Consider the following 21,233-nt stretch of genomic DNA (forward strand, 5'->3'; position numbering starts at 1 on the left):
TAATTCTACTGTCTGTCCAAAGTGGGGAAGCTTGCACTGTCTGTCTCTATAAAACATGTTTGACTGCTCAAAGTTAACTCAGGACAGGGACCTAAAGGAGGTTTTCAGCCGCAGTGTATGCAGAATGCCAAAGCCTGGCACCCACATACACTGTCAGCTGTCCCTGCTCACGCCAGTGTCTCTGAGCACTAGCCAGACTGCCGGAGCACACGCACACACACATGACGGAAGAGCAGACTGCCGGAGCACACGCACACACACATGACAGAAGAGCAGACTGCCGGAGCACACACACGCACACATCACGGAAGAGCTTTTCCTTATCTCTGAGAATGCAGAGTGAATTCTCACTGGGGAGTGTTAGTTCACAATAACATGACCTGGGTTTGATACCCAAAACCTATGCTAGAGAAAATGACTCCCTAAAATTTTCCTCTGACCTCTATATATGCACCTACACACACACACACACACACACACACACACACACACACACACACACACGTACGTACGTACGTACGTCATACAATGCATACATGCACAATAATATTTTTAATTTTAAATAGAGTAATTTAAACTTGACCAAAATAAGAAGTTGTTATGCTGAGACTTTCAAATTCTTATTAGTAATGTGAATCTTGCTTTTCTGGACAGGAAATGAGGCTGACAGCAGCTGTCTGTGAGACAGGAAATGAGACTGCTGGCAGCTGTGTGGCAGCCAGCTGGCAAGAACAGCACAGTACCGGACAAAAATCAACTCTTCAACACACAAGAAAAAAGCCAAACACATTTTAAGAAACCTTTAAGTGAAATTTTAGAAAGCAATGATTTGTGAACTTTTCTTACTTTGTGGAACACAAAATATTTCCAAACTGTGAACATCAATGTTGGGACTTTGTAGGTGGAGGGTAGAAGACTGGACCGTCTTCACAGACCATCATCCCATGTGTAGACGCCTCCACGGCCAGCCAGGCTCCCTGCCTGGAGGGCAGCTGCTCATCGGGCTCAGTACAGTTTCGCAAACGTAAGTCCTCCTTGGTGAAGCATAGCTCTATCTGGCCAATGGTCTGTACATTCTCTCCCTAAAAGTAGAACATGGCAGGCAATTCAGAATTTGGGAGCTCTGGGTTATTATCAATCTGGGAGTCACAAAACTTGAACACTTGCAAACAACAAAAGCAGTGGCTCCAGACTGAGCAGACCCCTCTTCACACAGGAGGGGACCTGGGCAGAGCCTTGCCTCTCACAGTCCCTGGGGGTTAATCTCCGCTAGTCTGGAAGCCTGGGGCGAGGTGGTGTTTTCAGCTTGGAGAAAACACAAACAAAAAGTGACTATAAAGATACACACAGCACACATAGAGACCTTGGTAGAGTAAGGTCATGATAACTCCTGATGGCCCAAAAAATAGCCATGTTTTATTTAGAAGCTTGGAAAAACTACAAGTTTGTCTAGAAATTAGACAGTAAAACTACTGAAGTAATTAAGAGCTTAGAAATCTTGAGGGGTGTTGGCACACAGAGAGGCAGGTGGATGTCTGTGCACTGGAGGCCAGTGTGGGCTACAGTCCGTTCCAGGACAGCTCATTATATAATAGAGAAACCCTCTCCCAAAAACAAAAACGAGAAACAAATCCAAACAAACAAATGAACAGACAATATGAAAACAAAACAAATCTTAGAAACTTAGAAACATTTAACTCAGAACTATACATGTTCGTTTCCCGTCCTCCCCTGTCCCTCCTCTTCCAACAGGATATTCTCATCCGAAGGAAGCAGCACAGGAACAAAGGCTACGGTGCTGCTCAAAACTAGCCTTTGAGTCAAACAGCTGCCATCTTGTGAGTTCAGCTGCGCCACTTACAAGAGATCATTCCATCTGGATTCCTTAACTGTTTACATCCTCACAGAGGGGCAGGAAGGTCATGTGACCCTCACCTGCATATCCAGTGGCTTCCTATTTCCTATTGTAGCCAACTAACATGGTCTCTAGGAGGGGCTAGAGTATATAGTCAGGGAAGACTAGATGCAAGGGTCCATCATGTGGTTGTAAATGCCCTCATCCCTGCTGGCTAAAGACACTCTGGTGTGGCCTTCTGGGAGAGAAGCACCAAGCCCCTGTGGTAACCCTTGCTATGCTCTGTAACTTATTCCACGAACTCACAGGTCTCCAGAGTGAACTTTGGTGGAACCATGCCTCAGTATGATGTTGGGACCTTAGGAGTGGAAGCAAATGTTTATGTTTCCTCCAAGGAAGGAATTTTAGAAACCCATGAGTTACTTCAAGACACCTATGTGCGTGCACACACACAGACAACAGCATACCCAAATGCATCCCTGTCCCATAAACTCCACAGTGGAGACAAAACTATCGGCAAAGTAAAATGACCTTTTCAATGGAGAGAGACAGCGTGACAAAATGCATGTCTTACCTGTTCTGGCAAAAGACACTGGATTTTAGGCACCACACCGTAGATCCTGGTAAGGGCATCTCTGAAATCTGCAAGCTGATATCAAACAAAAGCATTAGCAATGAGCGTCAACAGGAGAAGCCTCACACACTTACTGATTTCTTTTAAAGCCATCTCCTTCCCCCCCCCCCCCCCCCCCCGTATGCCTAGAGAACCTGAAGTAAAGTTTGAGGATGTCCTGGACTCATCAGTGAGGGACAAGTCTCTTCCAACTAACCAACCTGGGATCTACCCAGGAGGCCAAAGCATCACCAACAGTTTTCTGCTCCGGGCTCCTCTTTTCCCTCCACTAGGCAGCTCTACTCTTCCCTGTCTCCAGCTTAGCCCGGCTTCTCCCCGATATGCTACCTTACCTAAAGCCACCCTTACCAACCTGATGATTGGGATCCCCAAAGCTTTCCCCCAGGCCTACCCCTCCTCAGACCTCTGCCCCTGCAGCTCTACTTCTCTGCAGTGGGCACTGCCTGCATCACAGAAAAAAAAAGTAGCTCCCCAGAGCTCCCACCCCCATCAGTGAATTACAACATTAGAGTCTGTGTGCTGGGAACTCCTCCATCATAGGATAAGCACACATCCCATCATGCTCCAGATGGAGCGCCCTCTTCTTCCTCTCCTTCCTTCCAGGAGGCCATCTGCAGTACTCTGCTATGGCTTCGGTAACAGCCATTTCTCCACCCACATCTGCCTGGCCTCTCTGCTGTGGACTCTGGCAGCACCTCTTTTACAGGACACTTCTATTCCACTCTGCTGCCTCATTTGACTCTTAAATTCACACTCTGGTTGCATCTACCACCTCTCCCCTTACTGAGTCCTGCAAAGCCAAGCCTAGCAGCTACCACATGGCTCAGCCTCTGTTCTCCCTAGACGTAAACGCTCCCTTTGTCCTTGGTCCCTGGCACCAGGCAACCAGAACACTTCAGGACACAGGTTCATTAGGAATGCCTCAGAGCTGCCTATGGGATGACACAAAGCAGAAAGCCTGCTGTATGTCAAATGCTTTTGGATGTGGCATTTTAAAACTGCTGTCTGGTGTCCCTGCCACCTTACCAAGTGCACCGGCAGCTCAGCAGTATGGATACTTGCCATTCCTATCACCACACATATCGTCTCTGAACATCAAGCCAGGTAAAGCTATAAAGTTCCTTCCCTTATCACCTTAAACAGGAGTCCAGTGAACTTGGGGGAGCCCGGCAAGCCCCAACCCTGAGGTTGTTCAAAAGGGTCTACCTTAATTGGCCACCAAAGCCCCTTCCTCAAGCCCAGGCTCCAACTCTCTACTGTCTCCAGAGGGAGATGCAAATCAACTGGAAAATGAACACAGTCCTGTAGAGGAGCTGCCAGGTTACTCGGAACACTGTCAACAGGACGGAGTGGGCAGTGCCCATCTGTGAGCTCGCCTGTGAGCCCAGTCAGTACTTGAGCTTTGCGAGTGACACATGTCTCTGTGACAGACAGAAAACAGACAACCCAGAGTTGAAGGCATCTGCATTGCACATGTCCTTCTCAGTCAGTAAGATGGGACATTTTTTCCCTGTGTCACATAGTTTACATGACAAGTCAAGAGCCAATGTGCGTCCTCTGTCCATGACGTTGGATGTGCTTTCTCAGACTCATGCACCACTCTGAGCTGAGGCCTGGAGGGCCAAATATCTGCCTCCAAGTCAGTGGCGTCTACAGTGCAAGCAGTCGACATTGTGTGCTCACATACAAACACAGAGAATGCAAGGAAAGCCCATTCCAAGTAGGTTTGTGCTGGCTCACTTTACAACCCAAGTGCAGCTTGCAGATAAATGGATCCTGCCAAATGCCCCCCCATGACACACACTAGATACTAGATAGATAAAGGTAAACTTACCTGGTAGTAGTTGATAGATGGCCTGATCCCAAGTTTTTGTAGTACACTAAAATAAAATTTAAAAATTAGCTGCATTATGACAGCACATTACACTGTGCTCTTTTATTTCAGTGACAATCAAGATGCTTTTAAAGAAGTCTGTCTTTTCTGCCTTCTAGCAATAAGTCTGTTATCAAGGACAGCAAAGAGGCAGCTCCCACCCCCTTCTTTTCTAGCCTGGGTACACGCTATCTACATGGCCCTCTCCAGAACTATGCCACCCTCCACAGCAACAAACCCCGTGTAAGCTACTGGCCACACAAGTTCTGCCAGACACTTTATCATGTGACTCTACGCTTGTCCTGAATTGTGCTGGCCAGATCTTCAAAGAATGTAAATGCATACAGCCTAGAATCCATCAAGTTTCTGGTAATTACTAAAATACTGGAGGCACAATGTAAAGGTCCCCAGACCACTCATTTCAAGGGAATTCTCTGTGGTCCACCACAGCTTCCGGCATGATTTTTGGATTGTGATCCAAGAGGGTAGCTTCGGGGCTGTAAGTCTAAGTGCTGGCTTGCCATTGCTCTGTGGCAGCAAAGGACATGCAGGAAAGAGGAGACAGGGAAGGTCCCTGAAACCCCAGAAATGGCCCCAAATTTATAAAAGCTTGCCACTGCCTGCCCTAGCTGCCAGTATCTGATCAACCTGTGTTCCAAGAAAGTATAAAATACTCCAGTTTCAAAACAATATTTATTCTAAGTTACAACACAAGTGCCTTGGATAGACTGAACTTAACATGTATTAAATTTTTTGACCAGATTTTGTTACTGCTGCATTTTCATGGAATTACTGAAAACTGCCGCTTAACACCAGTGGTCATACACTACTCCACCCGATGCAGGCAGCCTAGGAATGAAGTGGAGAAAGATGGGCCAGGCTGAGTCATGTGCTCTTCTGAGTGAAGACAGCTGCGTGCTAGCACACGTGTGCACTTGCAGGAGCTCTGAGACTGCTCCGCAGCAGCTCTGACACTGAGTAGTGAGTAAGTGTCCAGTCATCTATGAAACAGACAGGAATCCTGCATTCGTGTGGAGAAACAGGAGAGCAATCTTTCTAAACTTTATGATTTTAAGCAGGCACTACTGGGGAGCCTTCCCTGTAGCAGGCCTCTGGGCTGACTTGCTGACAAGCAGGTGTGTGGCTATGAGTCGCTGTGACCCCATATAGCCAGTGTTTCAAGTGTAAAAGCTCTGTAAGTGTCTGTAGTGAGAAACTGCTAGGCTTTAAAGGCTACCAGAAGGAGCAACTTAGTTACTTAGGCCATTTTCAACTCAGAACAGCTTGTGGCTACCAGCTTGGGGCCGTTCTCAGCAGCAGAAGCTCTCTGTGGGCCTGTCAGCCTTTCTGGAAGGACAGCCTCTTTTTAACCGCTGCCTTCCTGTGCTCCAGAAGTACAGGATGGACCTTCTTGCAGTGATCCCTCACAGAGGCTTCTGAAGTGCCCAGTGGGTTTCTGAGTCAGAGTTTCCAAAGGTTTTATTCGTACTGAAAGAGAATACCATGTTCTCAGAAACCCCACAGGCTAAATAAACTGCACACACAACTCACGATGCTGAAGCCCTGTCGCATGTGCTGGTATGTAACTCCTAGTGCATATACTTAATAATGAAGATATTTGTCACATATGCTGGTATGTAACTCCTAGTGCATATACTTAATAATGAAGATATGTGGGTGCTTTATTTTGTTTTGAGACAGGGTCTCACTGTGTAAGCCAGGTTGGCCTAGAACTTGCTATGCAGACCAGGCTGGCCTCAACCTTAGAGACTCACCTATCTCTGCCTCTAAAGTGCTGGGATTAAAAGTATATGCCACCACACCTGCCTAACAATACAAAAATGTTAAAGAAAAAAGGAACTTCCAAATCTAAGCACTGCCCACCCATTCTTTTTATGTCATGGAGAAAAGATCAAAAGAGGTTTTATAGACAAACTGTACAATTATGTCAGGAAGGATCACAAAGGCTCTGTACCCTGTTCTTTGCTGGCTGGTAGCTTTAAGGCTACCGCATCGCTCCAAAGGCACTGGCTGGAGTCATCAATTCAAATCCAGCTGTTTTTGAGCAAACGGCACGGAAGACTGTGTGAGATGCTGAGACAGCATCACGGGCTACATCTCTGTGCTACAGAGGAAGGCATTTTCTAGGGACCCAACGGTTTAGTCATCCTTTAAGCAGTTTTAATTCATGAACCTTAAATATGACTGATGAGCAAAGGATCATTTGCTTGGGATTATTCCCACCTGAAGGAGAACTGCTCTGACTAGAACAGGCTGTACGAATAACAAGCAGTGTGCAGACGCTGTAGAATCTTTGATCACCAGCAGACATTTAGTCCAGTCTATATGTCTGTGTCCTTACATAGGAAAAATTAACCATCTCTGTAGCTCCAGGGTCTGGGTAAGGAAACTAATTCCACTCGTGAGCACGCCACACTCATGGCCCAGGCCCCTGGGGATGACGGTTTCAGCCTTCAGTTCTGGATCCTATCTACATTCAGCCTGTGGCAGGCTGGGCTCCCGTGTGATGCCCTCCTTAGGATAGACTGTCTACATTCAGACTGGTCTAGCCTGGACTCCCATGTGATGCCCTCACCACTGTCTCACAGTTCACTGGCTTATAACATTCAGTCACAGTAAGACAACTCAAGAGCCAGCAAGATGACGCGGCAGGTAAAGCACTTCCCACAGAAACCTAACAAACTGGGTTCAATACCTAGAACCCGTGTAAAGATCAGAGAACCATCTCCACAAAGTTGTCCTCTAACCTCCATACATGTGCTGTGGTACATGCATGTACACACATATGCACACATGTATGCACATAGACTACACAACAAATAAATAATAAAGTCAAGAAATAAATGAGTAAGAAGCACTTAATACACTTGGCTCAGCAGACTTGTCTAGATGAAAAAGGGTCAGGACAGCCCACCGTCACTGCAGGGTGTTTCCTCACACATTACTTCAGTGTAGTGACAATACTCCCCTTGTCCGCAGAGGTTAAGGCAGGTAGTAAAGGTCTACATGGGTTTGGCTCATTTCTAGGGCTTAAAGGCCCCTTGGCCTCTGCCTGCCTTTGTTCTAGGAGCAGTGCAACCAGACACAAAAGATCTACTGATGCTCAGCATCTCTCGGGAAATAATCTTAAGGCAGCCACTTTTTCAGAGGTTATGGCATGCCTGTCAGTCTTCCCTTCCCTGGGGCTGATTCACTGATGACCAGACAGTGCGGTGAGGCAGCCTGAGCCTGCATTCTGTGGTCATAATCCAGAGTGGTCAGAGTTGTCAGGGGCTCTACTCCTTTCCAGCAATGAGGCCAGCACACTACGTTCAGGGACCATGCATTTGAGGCTGTTGGCACGGGTGCTCTCTCTACATGCGTTCCCAGTGGCCTGGAGTGAGGTGTGTGCCCACCTGTTGAGGTCAATCTGCTTGTACAGATCCAGGCTCTTCCCAAAGTACTTCTTCTCGGAATTGAGGGCGTCCACCTGGGCAGCACAGGTGCCATGTTTATCCCATTCGTGTTTCCTGTGAGATTCACAGAAACAATGCTCAGATAAGTCCTCTGGAACAGAGCTGTCACACACAGCCTTCACAAACCAGGAAGGACAGATACCCCGTGCAAAGGCCAAGGCCCAGCAACATGCAACAACCTCCAAAGAGCATGGCTCAATCGTCTCATGCCGTCCATTCCAGGTCACTTCCAGGGCTTCTCTACAATCACAGCTCACTCAAATAACAAACTGAGAAAGAAGAAAATGTCACTGTTGAGACACCTGACATATTACACCAGTGCATAAGCCAGGCAATTCCAGACAGTGGCACAATCCAGGCCTGGTTCAACGTAAGGACAAAGAGGAGGCAGGGTGGCCTGTCACCACGACCGACCACCCGAGCCCATGGCCTGTCAGCTTCCCGCTAACAATCTAATAGTGAACAGCACTCACATAGGTGTTCTCCTGAAGCCTGCAGTAAACAGAGAGACGGGGGACACCCGTGGATGATAGTAGTTATTGTATTTCAAACAATATGTAATGACAATTCCTTGCATCCAATGTTAATTAAGGGGCTTTGTTGTTGTGTGTTGGCTGGTTAGGTTGCTTTGGTTTTTGAGGCAGGGCCTTGCTGTGTAACTCAGACTAAGTCTGTCTTCCTGTGTTGGCCCCTAGGATAAAGTTTTATAGACATTTTGCATTCTTTACTGTTTTACAGAATTCTGCAAAGGGAAGTAATACTGTTAGTTTATGAATGAGAGAATTCTGCCCTCCATTAGCTCCAACACACAAAGACTAGACACACACATACACTTTTTTTTTTTTTTAAGACATCCTATGGGCTGGACAACAGCTCAACAGTTAGAGAGTGCATGCTTCTCCTGCAGAACCCAGGTTCAGTTCCCAGCATTCACATGGCAGCTTTCATCAGCTGTAACTCTATTTCCAATGGATCTGACATTCTTCTCTTCTGACCTCCTTGGGAACTATGGTACACATAAATGCATGCAGGCAAAATAAACCCACACATAAGTAAATAAACAGTTTTTAAAAGACACTATATTTATAATTGAGTTTTAAATGTTGTCTGAGAGCTTCCCTTCACCCTGATCACTGGACTGTAATAAAGCCCTCAAGAATGCCAAGATAGCCAAAGAGGCTCAGGGGGACACAGCACCAGGGCTCCCCAAGTACAGACACTAATATACAAGTCATGTGTGAAAAGTCCATCGTTTTAACATCCAACTTAAAATGAAAGCAAATCAGTTTGCCACTAATAAAACACAAAAATAAATCCATATTTTGCCCATCCTGTTTGGTTAATTGTATAGGGCTCTGTGTACAGAAGGGGCTGGCTTATCTTTACTGGTTTATTTCAAGCCATCTGATTAAGGTCTGACTGCCTTGGGCATGATATACAATTGGAATCCTATTTTACATAATTACTGCTACAGCTTGGTTCTGGAGTGTTCTGACCCATACATCAAAGGCTTCGTCCCTAGCTAGTGATGTAAAAGTGACCTCTGAGAGAATTCAAGCCACTGGAGGATGTGCCTAAGAAGACACTGCGACGCCCCTCTTCCATGAGGCAAGCTGCCCTCTGTAGAGCTCCACAATGATGCACTGTGCTGCAAAGGTCCAAAGCAACAGAATCAATCAGAGACGTAAACCCCGCCCAACAGATCTCTTTCTGAAACCTGACGTTTCTGTGCTATTTGTCTCAGTTACAGAAAGCTGACAGGCCCCACAATTCATCACTTCAGGCACACTGAGAAGTATTACAGAAAGGACTTTTCATTTTCCTCACCTCAATTCATTACAGACGTTAAGTTGAAATACTTCCTAGAATATAAGGCTATGAAAGACAAGTTCAGGGCTTGCCGGGGCTACAAAGTGAGCTAGCCTAAGCAACTAGCAGCCTTCTCAGAACTCAAAATCACACTGGGACCTGAGCTCAGAGGGAAGCAGTCAGTGTGGGGGATGACCCAGTCTCAGCCCAGGAAGCTACTCGGCACCCAGTCCTTCACTGAGCCTTCTGTTTACTAGGGCTGAGTCCAATCTTCACATTACAGTCCACAGATCCTAAAGAGCAGCCCTCAAGAAGAAGTCGTCACCCTCCACACCATGATCCAGGGTGGGGTGACCCTCACATTCCACCATTTGGTAGCACTTTACCAAACTTAAGTGTTTTATTCCCCTAAAAGTCCTAGAAAACAGAAATGTTTCTAGGTTTAATTAAGATATCTGGAAAATATTATTAGCTATAATAGTATTTCATATTAGAAGATGTCAAAAAAATTGCCTTCAGTTGAGTCAATTTTATCTTCTTTTAAAAAAAGCAATGCTTTTCAAACAATTGAGTTAATTCTGGGCTCAGTTCCTGCTGACCTGGAAGAAGACCATCCGTGTGAGAATCTCACCTTTTCTCTGACCCAGGTCTCCATGACGTCACTATTTTAAGGCATGCTCCTCTCTGTGTTGAGTCTGATTCAGACTGATTTTTAAATATACAAGCATTTGATTTAGCTGAATTTCAGGAAATGGGATTCTTTCAATGAAATAATAAATGAAGTAACAATAGATTAGAAAACAAGTTCATATTATACATCCACCTGACTTCATTTCTAACCCACTGGAGAGAGAGGCGTCTAAAGTGACACAGCAGTCATTTGACAATAGGCAGCTCTCAGCCTCTAGAGGCAGGGTCTCTCTTCGATTCTTTGTGCCTCCCGCAAGCTGCCATCCAAAACACTTAGAAGCTCTCAAACCTCTGTTTAAAATGCATATGGCGACAGAAACTCAGACTTACCAGAATCGGCTGCGATTAGAGGACGGGTGAATCACATCGGGCCAGTAGATCTTCATGTCTCGTAAAAGGTCCTATGCATAATTTAAACAGAACGTTTACCCGAGGCCTGACAACTCAAAATTTCTAAGCAAATTTAACAAACCAATATAGTAAACAAAAAGCATTCAATCTCTGACAACTTAAGTGAGCAAAAATGATTTTGTGCCATCCTTCATGAGGCATGTTAAAGTCCTGAAAACACAAGCCCTCGTGAGAGAATGATGAACTGAGGAAGGGATGGGCTCTGAAACCACAGCCACGTGAGGAGCTTTGCCTTAGTGACAGCCACAGTCTGAGAAAGCTGTGCTCTGCATGGCTCCAACCACAAGGCGTTCTGGAAAGGGCGAATCGTGACACAGCGACAGCCATGGTTTGCCGTGGATATCAGGACTGACAAGAGGAGGTCGGGAGGTGAACATGGACTTCAGGGCAGAGACCCCTCCACAGGATATGTACCCCTCCTGCCTTGCCAAGACCATAACACGCACAAGGTGCGGCTCCTAATGCAGGCTGTGTACAGTCAACAGTATGGTATCAGTACTGACTCATTTGTAAGAATATAGCACGTGGATGGATGCTAACAGTGAGGAATACTCAGTCTGTTCTTTGCATTCGGGTTTTCTGTTTCAGCTTTGAAATAAATATATATTTAAAAACAAAACAAAAACAAAAACAACAACAAAAAAAAAACAAATGCCAGACCCTGATTTCCAGAAAAGCTTTTTGAGCACGGCAGCCTGCACCCTCCTGATCTGGCAGGCAGTAACAGGGGCTCAAGGACTCCAGCTCAGTTTTCAATGTCCACATAAGCAGAGACAAATGAACTTCAGTGAAAAGGAGTGCAGATAAAGGCGTATACGAAGAACACCCCGGCCTTCCCCTGATCCCCACATACCAAATCCTGTCAGTCAGCCTCCCGTCCCACATAAGCCAGAGCTGCCTCTTCCTCTCCAATGCTGTCCACCCCACCTGTCGGTTCCATGTGCCTCCTCACCTCCACTTCCCTCAACCTGGCTCCAGCCCCAGTCAGACCTCTGGGGATGACCGAGGGTGATGTAACTGACAGCCAAGCTGGGGTATGTTCCTGCTGGGGGCGACACTTCACTGAACAGTAATGCTACAGAAGCAAGCCAGGACTTTCTGAGGGACAGTAGGGCATGGCTACTACAGACCCAGGGACCCTCAGCAAATGGCAGCTCAACCCTGTCATTCTGACCTCCCTTCCAGGCTAACCCACAGAAACTATGGAAACCCCACTTCTCCTGGCCTCCTCACTGACCCATCTCCCATCGGCCTTTAAATGCTGTGTTCAGTGTTGTGCAGCAACAGTATCGTGGCCAATGCAGTTTGTCCAAGGCTCCAATATTGAGGATTGAAAACTTTACCTAATACCTCCATTTGATGACTTCCAATATAGTAGGCACTGGCAATGTCTTACAATTTCTATAGACATTGACTAATTCTGGCTTTAAGAAAAAAATGGAGCCGGGCAATGGTGGTGCACACCTTTAATCCCAGCACTTGGGAGGCAGAGGCAGGTAAATTTCTGAGTTCAAGGCCAGCCTGGTCTACAGAGTGAGTTCCAGGACAGCCAGGGTTACACAGAGAAACCCTGTCTCGAAAAACCAAAAAAAAAAAAAAAAAAAAAAAAAAAAAGTATTTTTATTGAGTGACAGTCATATACCATTGGGTTTAGTCTCACTATCTGCTTCTATCTCAACATCTGTTTCCTGGAGGACCTGGCCTGGACTCTTGAGAAATAAGAGAAGCCTGACGTTGTCTGTGCAGAATTTTTATATGACATGGCAAACTTACATGGGGCACCCTGAAGTACAACAAAGACTGACAGCACAGTAAGCACCTCAGTGACACTTCACGAGCGCTCCAGTGTGTGCACATCTACACACTCAGGGAAGGACAGTCACAGCTGTCACCCAACAACAGAATGTTCCGCTCTGTAACGTTCACCTATCAGGTCAGCCATGTGCTCTACACCACCCCAGTCACCCTGACATAGAACGAGACTCAGATCCCTGGTGTCCCTTAAGGAAAGATGAGTGTAGGAGTAGGTTCAATACCACATGACGCCCAAAGCACTTCTGTTAAAGCTCTCGCATGCTCACAACTTACTCCTGACCTAGGAGCTTTGATAATGAAGAGGTCCATCATTTCCTCCTTGCTCAAAGATCCTACTTAGGATGTCATGCCACCATGACAGAACTGACCAGCCCTGGGTACCATGTACCTACGCTCCAAGCCACACTTGTCTGGAAATGTTCCACCTTAAGCCACACAGATAGGTGACCATTTCCACTCACTGACCCAGAAACCCCAGAGCCAAGGACTAGCTAGGGCTGGCAGGTAAGCCTCAGCATCTCTGCAGCCAGGACAGGGCCTGCTCTCACCTGAGCTTGCTTCTGTCAGCTTACTCAGGTGGAGGACAAGGAGAAGAAGGGTTGAGTTTTTGTTTTTGATCTCATGTGGTTGTTGTAGACAGTAATTACTAAACAGACCCAGGGGCTCAGTCTAGTGAATTCATTTTTGATCCTGGATTGTTAAACAGAACTTTGAAGGTACACATTTGAAGAAAGTGTTCATTTAGTCCAACATTCTATTGCAATAGAAGTATAACAAAAAGATCAATACCTTAATCTCATCTAAGTTAAAGTGCCAGGATTGGTTACAATCTTCTGCTCTATCGGGCCTTGAAATCCAAATTTTAAGAAAAAGAAGAAATAATAGTCTTAGTTAAGATGCTTTATACAAGACACTAGAAAGTACTACTTTCATACTAGAAAGACACTACTTTCATTGAAATCTGCATAAAACAGAAATTTTAATCAGAAACTCCTTACTCCACACAGCCAATCAACAAACAATGGTTCTGGGCAAATAGTTTGACTTTGTTCTGAAAAAGGAACCAGTAGAGTCAACTGAGTCCAGGAACAAGACAAAGCAGCTGGGTTGTCAGCAGAGAAAACATAGAAAACAGCTCTGGATGGAGCCCAGTCTCAGCTTGTTCCTGCCCGAGGACCTTAAGGTGTGTGGGCCATATCCACCCTGAAAGTAACAAGCTAATATGCATGCCTCGATACCACAGTGTATGCATCGATAAAGAATTAAAGAGAATGTAGACAAACATGGTGGGAGGAGTTGGTTGCTTGTAAAGTATGTAAAACAGTTTGTCTATCTATTGATCTAACATTTTAAATATTTATTTATAATAGGCCCCAAGAATAAAGTAAGAAAGGACCAAAGATACTTATTTATCTATAATAAGGGAGGGATGGGGCTGGAGAGAGTCTCAGTAGTTTAGAGCACTAGCAACTCTTCCTGAGGACCTGTGTGAAATTCCCAGCACCCACATGGTAGTTCACTACTGCCCATAACTCCAATCCCAGGGATGATGTCCACTTCTGGCCTCACACAGTGCACAGACATACATGCAGGGAAAACATACACATAAGATAAAAGTAAATATATATTCATATGCATATGAATATATGTATATGAATCTTAGTCACCTGAAGAAACGTCTACCAAGTGCAACAGTTCTACAGACTCAAGCCAGCTTTCCCTGACTGCTCATTAGGTTTTGCTGCATTAGATACTTGCCATAGTCCATGTATTGTCCAGTAATCCAGAGAGTCTCGGCAGCTGTTAACTTCCTAGGGAGAAACGATAAGGAAGATGATTGGTTGTTGAAACATTTATCAGCGCCATACACACTTTCTTTTCCCACATATCAGCTAGACACAGGTACATCAGTAATAGAAAGAAACCCCAGTGTTGCACTGCCGTTTAGTCCAGCATCGAGCTCATGAGGAAAAGTCAGGGCTGCACATTCCAGCTCAGTCCTCAGACAGCTGAGCAGACAGAGGACCAGCCAGCTAGTCTTGCTCTCCTCATGCATTCACAGCTATGGATACGCACACTTACCTATGAATAACCTGCTTACCAGAGGCGAACGTGTAAGAACACCCTAATACTCTGTGATTCGTCTGATCTGGTACCAGACAAAAAACATCAGTAAAGTAGAAAGTACTGAACATGTGAAGCCAAGAAGTGTAAAATAGAAGTATATATCAATAATAATGATAAAATCAGAGATGAAAATCTTAGTAAGATAAACCTCTTAGAGCCCTCCAAATGATTTAGCTAAGATGAAATTTTTCCACAATAAATGATAATATAAATAAATATACTTGGGCTATCAGACCGAATTAAACAGAACTCAGGACACATGTATACATATATGCATACATTCATAAATATATATACATATACAGCCCAGTAACCAGGCAAATATGACAGTTGGACCCAGTTACTACAGACAGACATCAAGCCCCTCTTATGTAGACACCTGCCCACTATGCAGCCTCTTTCTATGGATTATCTAAAGAAATTGCAGTTCAGGTGGCTGAGCCACTGAGGAGAATGGCCAGAGGTACCAACTTTTTATACTGATGCAAACAAGATTGGGATGGCAGGTTCTAAGTCAGGTAAAATAAGCAAGGTGGTCAAAAGTCTATACACATCGGTTCAAAAGTCAGAATTGCATGCTCTCCTTATAGTATTATTAGGTTATCCTGGACCTTTTAACATAAGATTCCTTGTATACAGAGAGAGTCATTTTGCATAGAGACTGCTGGATTTGTATCTGAAAACTCCGAATTAACTTTGCTATTTATACAATTGCAACAGGTCATCAGAAGTAGCCTGGCATTCTTCAGGATTGACCTACAGCTGTCTGGTGTCTGCTTGCTGAAAGGACTGAACTGTAGCTGCCAGTTCAGTTAGTGCCTGGTGTCTGCCCGCCTAGAGGACTGATCTGCAGCTGCTGAATCGTATTTGGTGTTTGCTACAAGGCTGAACTGCCAACCAAGAAGATCAAGCTAGCCCCCAAAGAACTATTGCTGAACAGGCCCACTTCCTCCATATCCTAATAACTTTATGCCTGCATATGACAGTTGGACCCAGTTACTACAGACAGACATCAAGCCCCTCTTGTGCAGATGCCTCCCTACTATGCAGCCTCTTTCTGTGGATTACCTGAGAGTGCAGTTCAGGCGACTGAGCCACTGGGGAGAGTGACCTGTTACAGAATACCTCAATGACTAGAGACAGACTATATACCACACCTCGGCCAACACCACAGTTCCTTCCTTAAAGGGCTTATTTCCTGTTGGTTCACCGTGCATGAAAAGCAGATTCCATCCAAAGGTCTCTGCTACCTGCTAAGCTCCAGTCTACCTGCTTTTACGATGCTAACTCAACAAGAGGTAGCTTTCTTCCTTACTCAGCCAACACTGAGGACTCACGGTACCTTTTGAGCTCATGACAAGTGTGTCCCACATAATTCATATGTCTATCTCATCAGAAGGGGGGGGGAGGAGGACAAGAGAGGAGACAGCACTTGCCACTAGAGAAAGGCACATGAGAAAAGAAGTTCCTCATCGATGGGGGGTGGGGGGGAGGCATGGTTTGAAATAAATTGCTTAATGGTGACATAGTGACTGATTTTCTTCTTTGAATTCTTAAAGCTTTAAGGCAGGAAGGTATTCCCATGCATATTCACATTGCCAAGGGACAACAAGTCCACAACTCCTCAGACAGGCCAGACCAGCCTGGTGCCTACTTGAAGGCAGCTCCTCTAGCTAGGGCTGGCCTGGCCAGAAGCAGAGGTTTCTTTTCATGTGGCTCCTGCAACAGTGACCAAGGTTTCCAGGCATCCTGCTGAGAAGAGCCAGGTCCTGGCTTCCTAAGGCCCTCATATCCTCTCCCCTGACACCAGAGCCAGAGAGTCACAGCGGGCGCTAGATATAATAAGGTGCTTCCATGACCTTCTAGGTCAAGAGTATAACTTGGTGATGAGTCGAATTGTTCAGTTTTCAACAGGAAATTAAGACAGGAAGTGAAAAAGACCCTTCCCCCACTACTCTATGCTCAAGGAGAGACGAGAAACAGGGGTGCTTCCCACCTGACAAAATGATCACACAATATCAAAGCTTGTTTGCACCCTGCATAATTAAGAGGTCTCAAACTTTAAACTCAAACAGGTTTTCAGAAAAACCATCAATAAGACTAGTGTCTACTCTGTACTATGACAAAAACACTTTAGATTTCACACAGTTAACTCCAGGATCCGCTTTATAAACTACCCACGAGGAAGAGGCAGAGCAAAGGCCCCAGCTGGCATCACTCCAGCACAAGGCGCTCAGCATGGGCAGCCCACAAGGACACAAGGCATGAAACAAGACACGGAGAGAGGTAGCAACCAAGGGGGAAGGGCACCAAACAGAACAGTGTTGGCAACTGGCAAAGGCCTTCAACCATATTCTGCTCGTAAGAGGCATCTGAACAAAACTTAGTAGCACAGAGGGGACAAACAAGCACAGGCCTAATGAAAGCAGAACCATGTCCCCCAAAGATACATCTCCCTCTGTCTCCAAAACAACTTTTTGGTGAACACAACTTCATTTGGAAATAGGGTAACCTTTAATGAAAGTAAGATGAGACCCTACTAGATCAGGCTGGGCCCTAAATCCAATTAGTGTTGTCCTGAGAGACAGCAATACTACATGTAATAGTTTAGATGAGATTGGCTCCAATATTTGAATACCAGCTGGTTCTCCAACTGGTGAACTCTTTGGGAAGGATTAGGAGGTGCTGACTTATTGGAGGTGGGGTTTGAGCGTTTCAAAAGCCCATGCCATCACCAATCTCTCCCTCTCTTTCTCTCTGCCTTGTTTGTATCACAAGATGTGAGCTCTCAGCTTCTGCCCCTACACCATGCCTACCGGCCACCATGTTCCCCTCCATGATGACCAAGGACTCTAACCCTCTGAAACTGTAAGCTCCAAACAAAGTTGCCTTGATCAAGGTGTCTTAGACATCATGTGAAGAAGACAGACATTGGCGTGGTACATCTGTATGTCTAGGATACCTAAGGCTGTCACCTCTATAGTAGGAGCTATGCAAGAGGATCGAACAAATGCTCCCAAGAATCGGTCCTGCTGGAGCCTTGGCTTCAAGCTTCCAGCTCCAGTACCAGAAGAGGATGTACTTCCGATGTTCTGAGCGATACCACTTGAGATCTTGTTATAGCAACTCTCAGAATCTGACGCATGATCCTCCCCTGCAAGCCACCTGTCAGGAGGTCCAGCTCTATCACTGCCACTGTAGTGATTTAATATGCCTGGTGTAAAGGTGGGCACTAATACATACAAAGCAATTCAGACAGGTTCACTGGATCAAAAGAGCCGATCAAAGCAGGGCTCACCTTGCATACTGTTGGGGGCCAGTGCTGGGTCAAAATTAGTTTTTTCCACTCATGGCTGCCACTGTTAAAAGACAAATGTATTTTTCAGTACTGTTTTAAAATGACAAAAATCCACCCATCCAATCAACCAACCACTCGTTCAACATGGAGACTCTATGGGACTAGACATACTGCCAGGCAGGAAGTCCCCGCCTCCTGACGTATGCACCACAGAGGACAGCAACACTCTAAGAACATGTATAACATGGTGCATATTCATAAGTGAGGAAGAAGATAAATGCAACCAAGACGACAGGTGGGCCAAGGGGGTAGCCAGGAAGGAGGACTGATGGAAAGTATCTGAACAGTAAGTTGCCTTTTTCATGATGCTCATATATGAATACAGACTCATAATCCCTCAGCCGTCTTTGCCAACTCCTAGGGCTTCAAAAATTCACCATTTCCTTTTCATTTATGTAAGCAACACAAAACATGACTCAGTACAACAGTATCATCAATCTCCTAGTCCGTGTTTACCTCACAGAGTGCTGCTTCAGAGACCACTGTAGACATGGTGTTATCTAGAGCCTGGCCTGGGTATGTTCCCTGGCCATGTGTGCCATCCATAGTCTGGCTTGGGTAAGCGGCCTTCTCACATGTTGTCTACGGTATGTGCTCTATGCCTTGTCGAATGTATGCACACTGGACTGCTTCTATCACAAGTCTGTGAGGTGAAGCTTGTCGCCACCCACGTCCGACCAGCGGAATAAGGCAACGGCAACCGTGTTCTTCTTCAAGCGGTTTATTCAGCTATCCCTGTAAAGCGAGCTTCTTCTCTCTCTTCTCTTCTCCCCGTGCATCCCCTTAAAACCTTTTCTTTGTTCCAATCAGCGAGTGCCACGATGTCACTACTAATTGGCCACACCTCTCAGCGCATACAACTCCACATGTGGAGCTGTCTTTTCTCTCAAGCAATGCCTATGCCAAACGCCACCTTGTAATGGCGAGAGCGGAGCCGCTTCCCACAGAAGCTCTCCCAATCAAGTGTGGAGGCTTCACAGAGGACTGTGGAGCTGTAGTGTGATTGTTTCTTCTGGTGCATGGGTTGGAGGCAGAGAGCAACAGTGGGCAACAGTGGGAGCTTTTAGATATGGCACCACCTGGGACTCATCAGGTCACTGATGGTATGCCATCGGACAGAATTATGAGTTTTCCTGGGATCCTGGTTAGACCTGACAACTGCCATAAATTAAGAGGAAAGCCTTCTCTACCTAAGAGGTGAAGCACACCGTGAGAACTGGGCTGAACAAAGTTAAAGCTTCAGCTGTCTCCAGTGCAGAAACGTACTTACAAAGGTTCACACTGAGCCTGGGAGTTTAAGCCACTCCTAGAAAGACCAAGACAGCAAACAGGCTCACAATAAAACTCAACCAAACTATCTCTGACCGTAATTCAGATAAAAGGAAGGTACAACAGTTTAATAAGCCGGGCAGTGGTGGCGCACGCCTTTAATCCCAGCACTTGGGAGGCAGAGGCAGGCGGATTTCTGAATTCGAGGCCAGCCTGGTCTACAGAGTGAGTTCCAGGACAGCCAAGGCTATACAGAGAAACCTTGTCTCGAAAAACCAAAAAAAAAAAAAAAAAAAAAAACCAGTTTAATAAGAGATCAAAGACTTCACCTACTCCAATATTCAAGGAAAGAGTCAGAAGAGAAGCTTAAGACCCACCCAAAGCACGGGATTCACCTGGCCTTAGGGCTTAAATCAATCCCATGCCTAACCATTATGTCAGCTGCGTACATTAAGCTGGTTATGGAACTGTGCACTACAGCCTTAGCTAACACTCACTGCTTCAGGTACTTTCTGTGTCCGCTGCTCTCTCCAGGTACCTACTATGCTGTATGGGGGCAAGTCTGTGCAGAAGGGCTCGGAGATCACACTCCGGGGCAGGGAATAGCCTTTGCACCACTGCCCCCACGCCCAACGCACACTCCACGCCTCGGTGACTGTAAATAAATACGAAAGCAAGCAAATGCCACTGGTTTTCAGTTACTCTCTGGGAACAAAGTACTTCTGGAGAGTTACGCCCCATTATTTCCTCTCCACTGGTGTAAGCACCAAAACCTCCTAATCGACTGTTACACGGAGGAGGGAAAAAGTCATAATGTGTTCAGGGACTAGTGTAGAAGAACTGGAGTAGAGATTACCAGAGATAGCCCGCGTGTCCCAGAGAGAACTAAGGGGCGCGTGACAACGCGGGAACCCCAGGGGGTGGAAAACTTTAACAGAGAAAGAGGGGCATCCTTCGTCTAGAAACCAGCCTCCAGCCCTGCCGGCGCTCACCTCCACAGCGGGCCCGCCCCGCACAGACAGCACAGCGCCAGGCCCCAGACCAGCACCGAGACCCAGCCCGGGAGCGCGCCGCGGGCCTCCGTCGGCGCCATCGCGCGGCCCTAAGCTCAGCAGCCTCCCAGCGGCCTTTGCGCACAGCGGCTCTACAGTACGACCCGCAGCCACCGAGTCTTCAGCACAGGCTTCCGCCAGCCAGCGGCGCACCAGCGAGTAACCCCTAAGCCACGCCCACAGCCCACCTAAGCCACGCCCACAGCCCTGCGCGGACACGCCCCCATGCCCCAGCCCAGAAAGTCCCCGGGCTCCGGTTCCGGCGGACACGCCCCCACGCTGAGCCCCCAGCGCCCTAGCCCCCGAAGTCCCCACGCTCCAGGTACCGACGCCTCAGTTCCTGGCACCAAACTGACTTGACCCATTTGCTTTGGCCTCTCGACGCCTTGGCTTTCCAAAAGGATCAGCCCCCCCCAACTGCTTCGGACCTGACAGACACGCCCCCACGCTGTAACGCTCCCCAATAAGGGGACATGGTCCTCACGCCCAGGCCCACCTGACCGGCCTCATGCTCCCACACCCAGCCCACTTGACCCACCTCATGCCCCTACGCCCAGCTCACCTGACCTACCTCTTGCTCCTCAGTTCCCAGCCCACCCTGACCCACCTCATGCACCCATGTCTGCCACTGTCCCCGCCCATCTGACCCACCTCCTGGCTCCAAGTCCCAGCTCACCCGACCGACCTTGTTCCCCTTATTACCCCCAAGCCCAGACCCACCTGACCCATCACTCCCAGGCCCACCTGAAGGACCTCACACCCCTCTCTCGCCCCTCACATCCCACACACCTTAGACCACTTAGTAGACCTCAGGTCCTCTTGTTCTGTCAAATCCATGCCCCCTCCTCGGGTAGCTCCGCACCC

At 46.8% G+C, this 21,233-nt stretch overlaps 1 protein-coding gene across 1 annotated transcript; it reads right to left on the reverse strand.

The window, feature by feature from the left end:
• Window positions 1–787: 787 nt before the first annotated feature.
• On the reverse strand, window positions 788–20,521 carry Rnaset2 (ribonuclease T2). The gene is made up of 9 exons (XM_076926609.1): window positions 20,310–20,521; window positions 17,989–18,049; window positions 14,322–14,374; window positions 13,353–13,410; window positions 10,668–10,738; window positions 7,779–7,892; window positions 4,324–4,369; window positions 2,430–2,504; window positions 788–1,082 (listed from the first exon to the last, which is right to left on the reverse strand). Exons 1-9 carry the CDS (start codon window positions 20,408–20,410, stop codon window positions 882–884), a joined length of 780 nt encoding a protein of 259 aa, XP_076782724.1. The 5' UTR covers window positions 20,411–20,521; the 3' UTR covers window positions 788–881.
• Window positions 20,522–21,233: the final 712 nt, after the last annotated feature.

The sequence above is a fragment of the Arvicanthis niloticus genome, chromosome 28, assembly GCF_011762505.2.
Source record: "Arvicanthis niloticus isolate mArvNil1 chromosome 28, mArvNil1.pat.X, whole genome shotgun sequence".
Lineage (NCBI taxonomy): Eukaryota > Metazoa > Chordata > Mammalia > Rodentia > Muridae > Arvicanthis > Arvicanthis niloticus.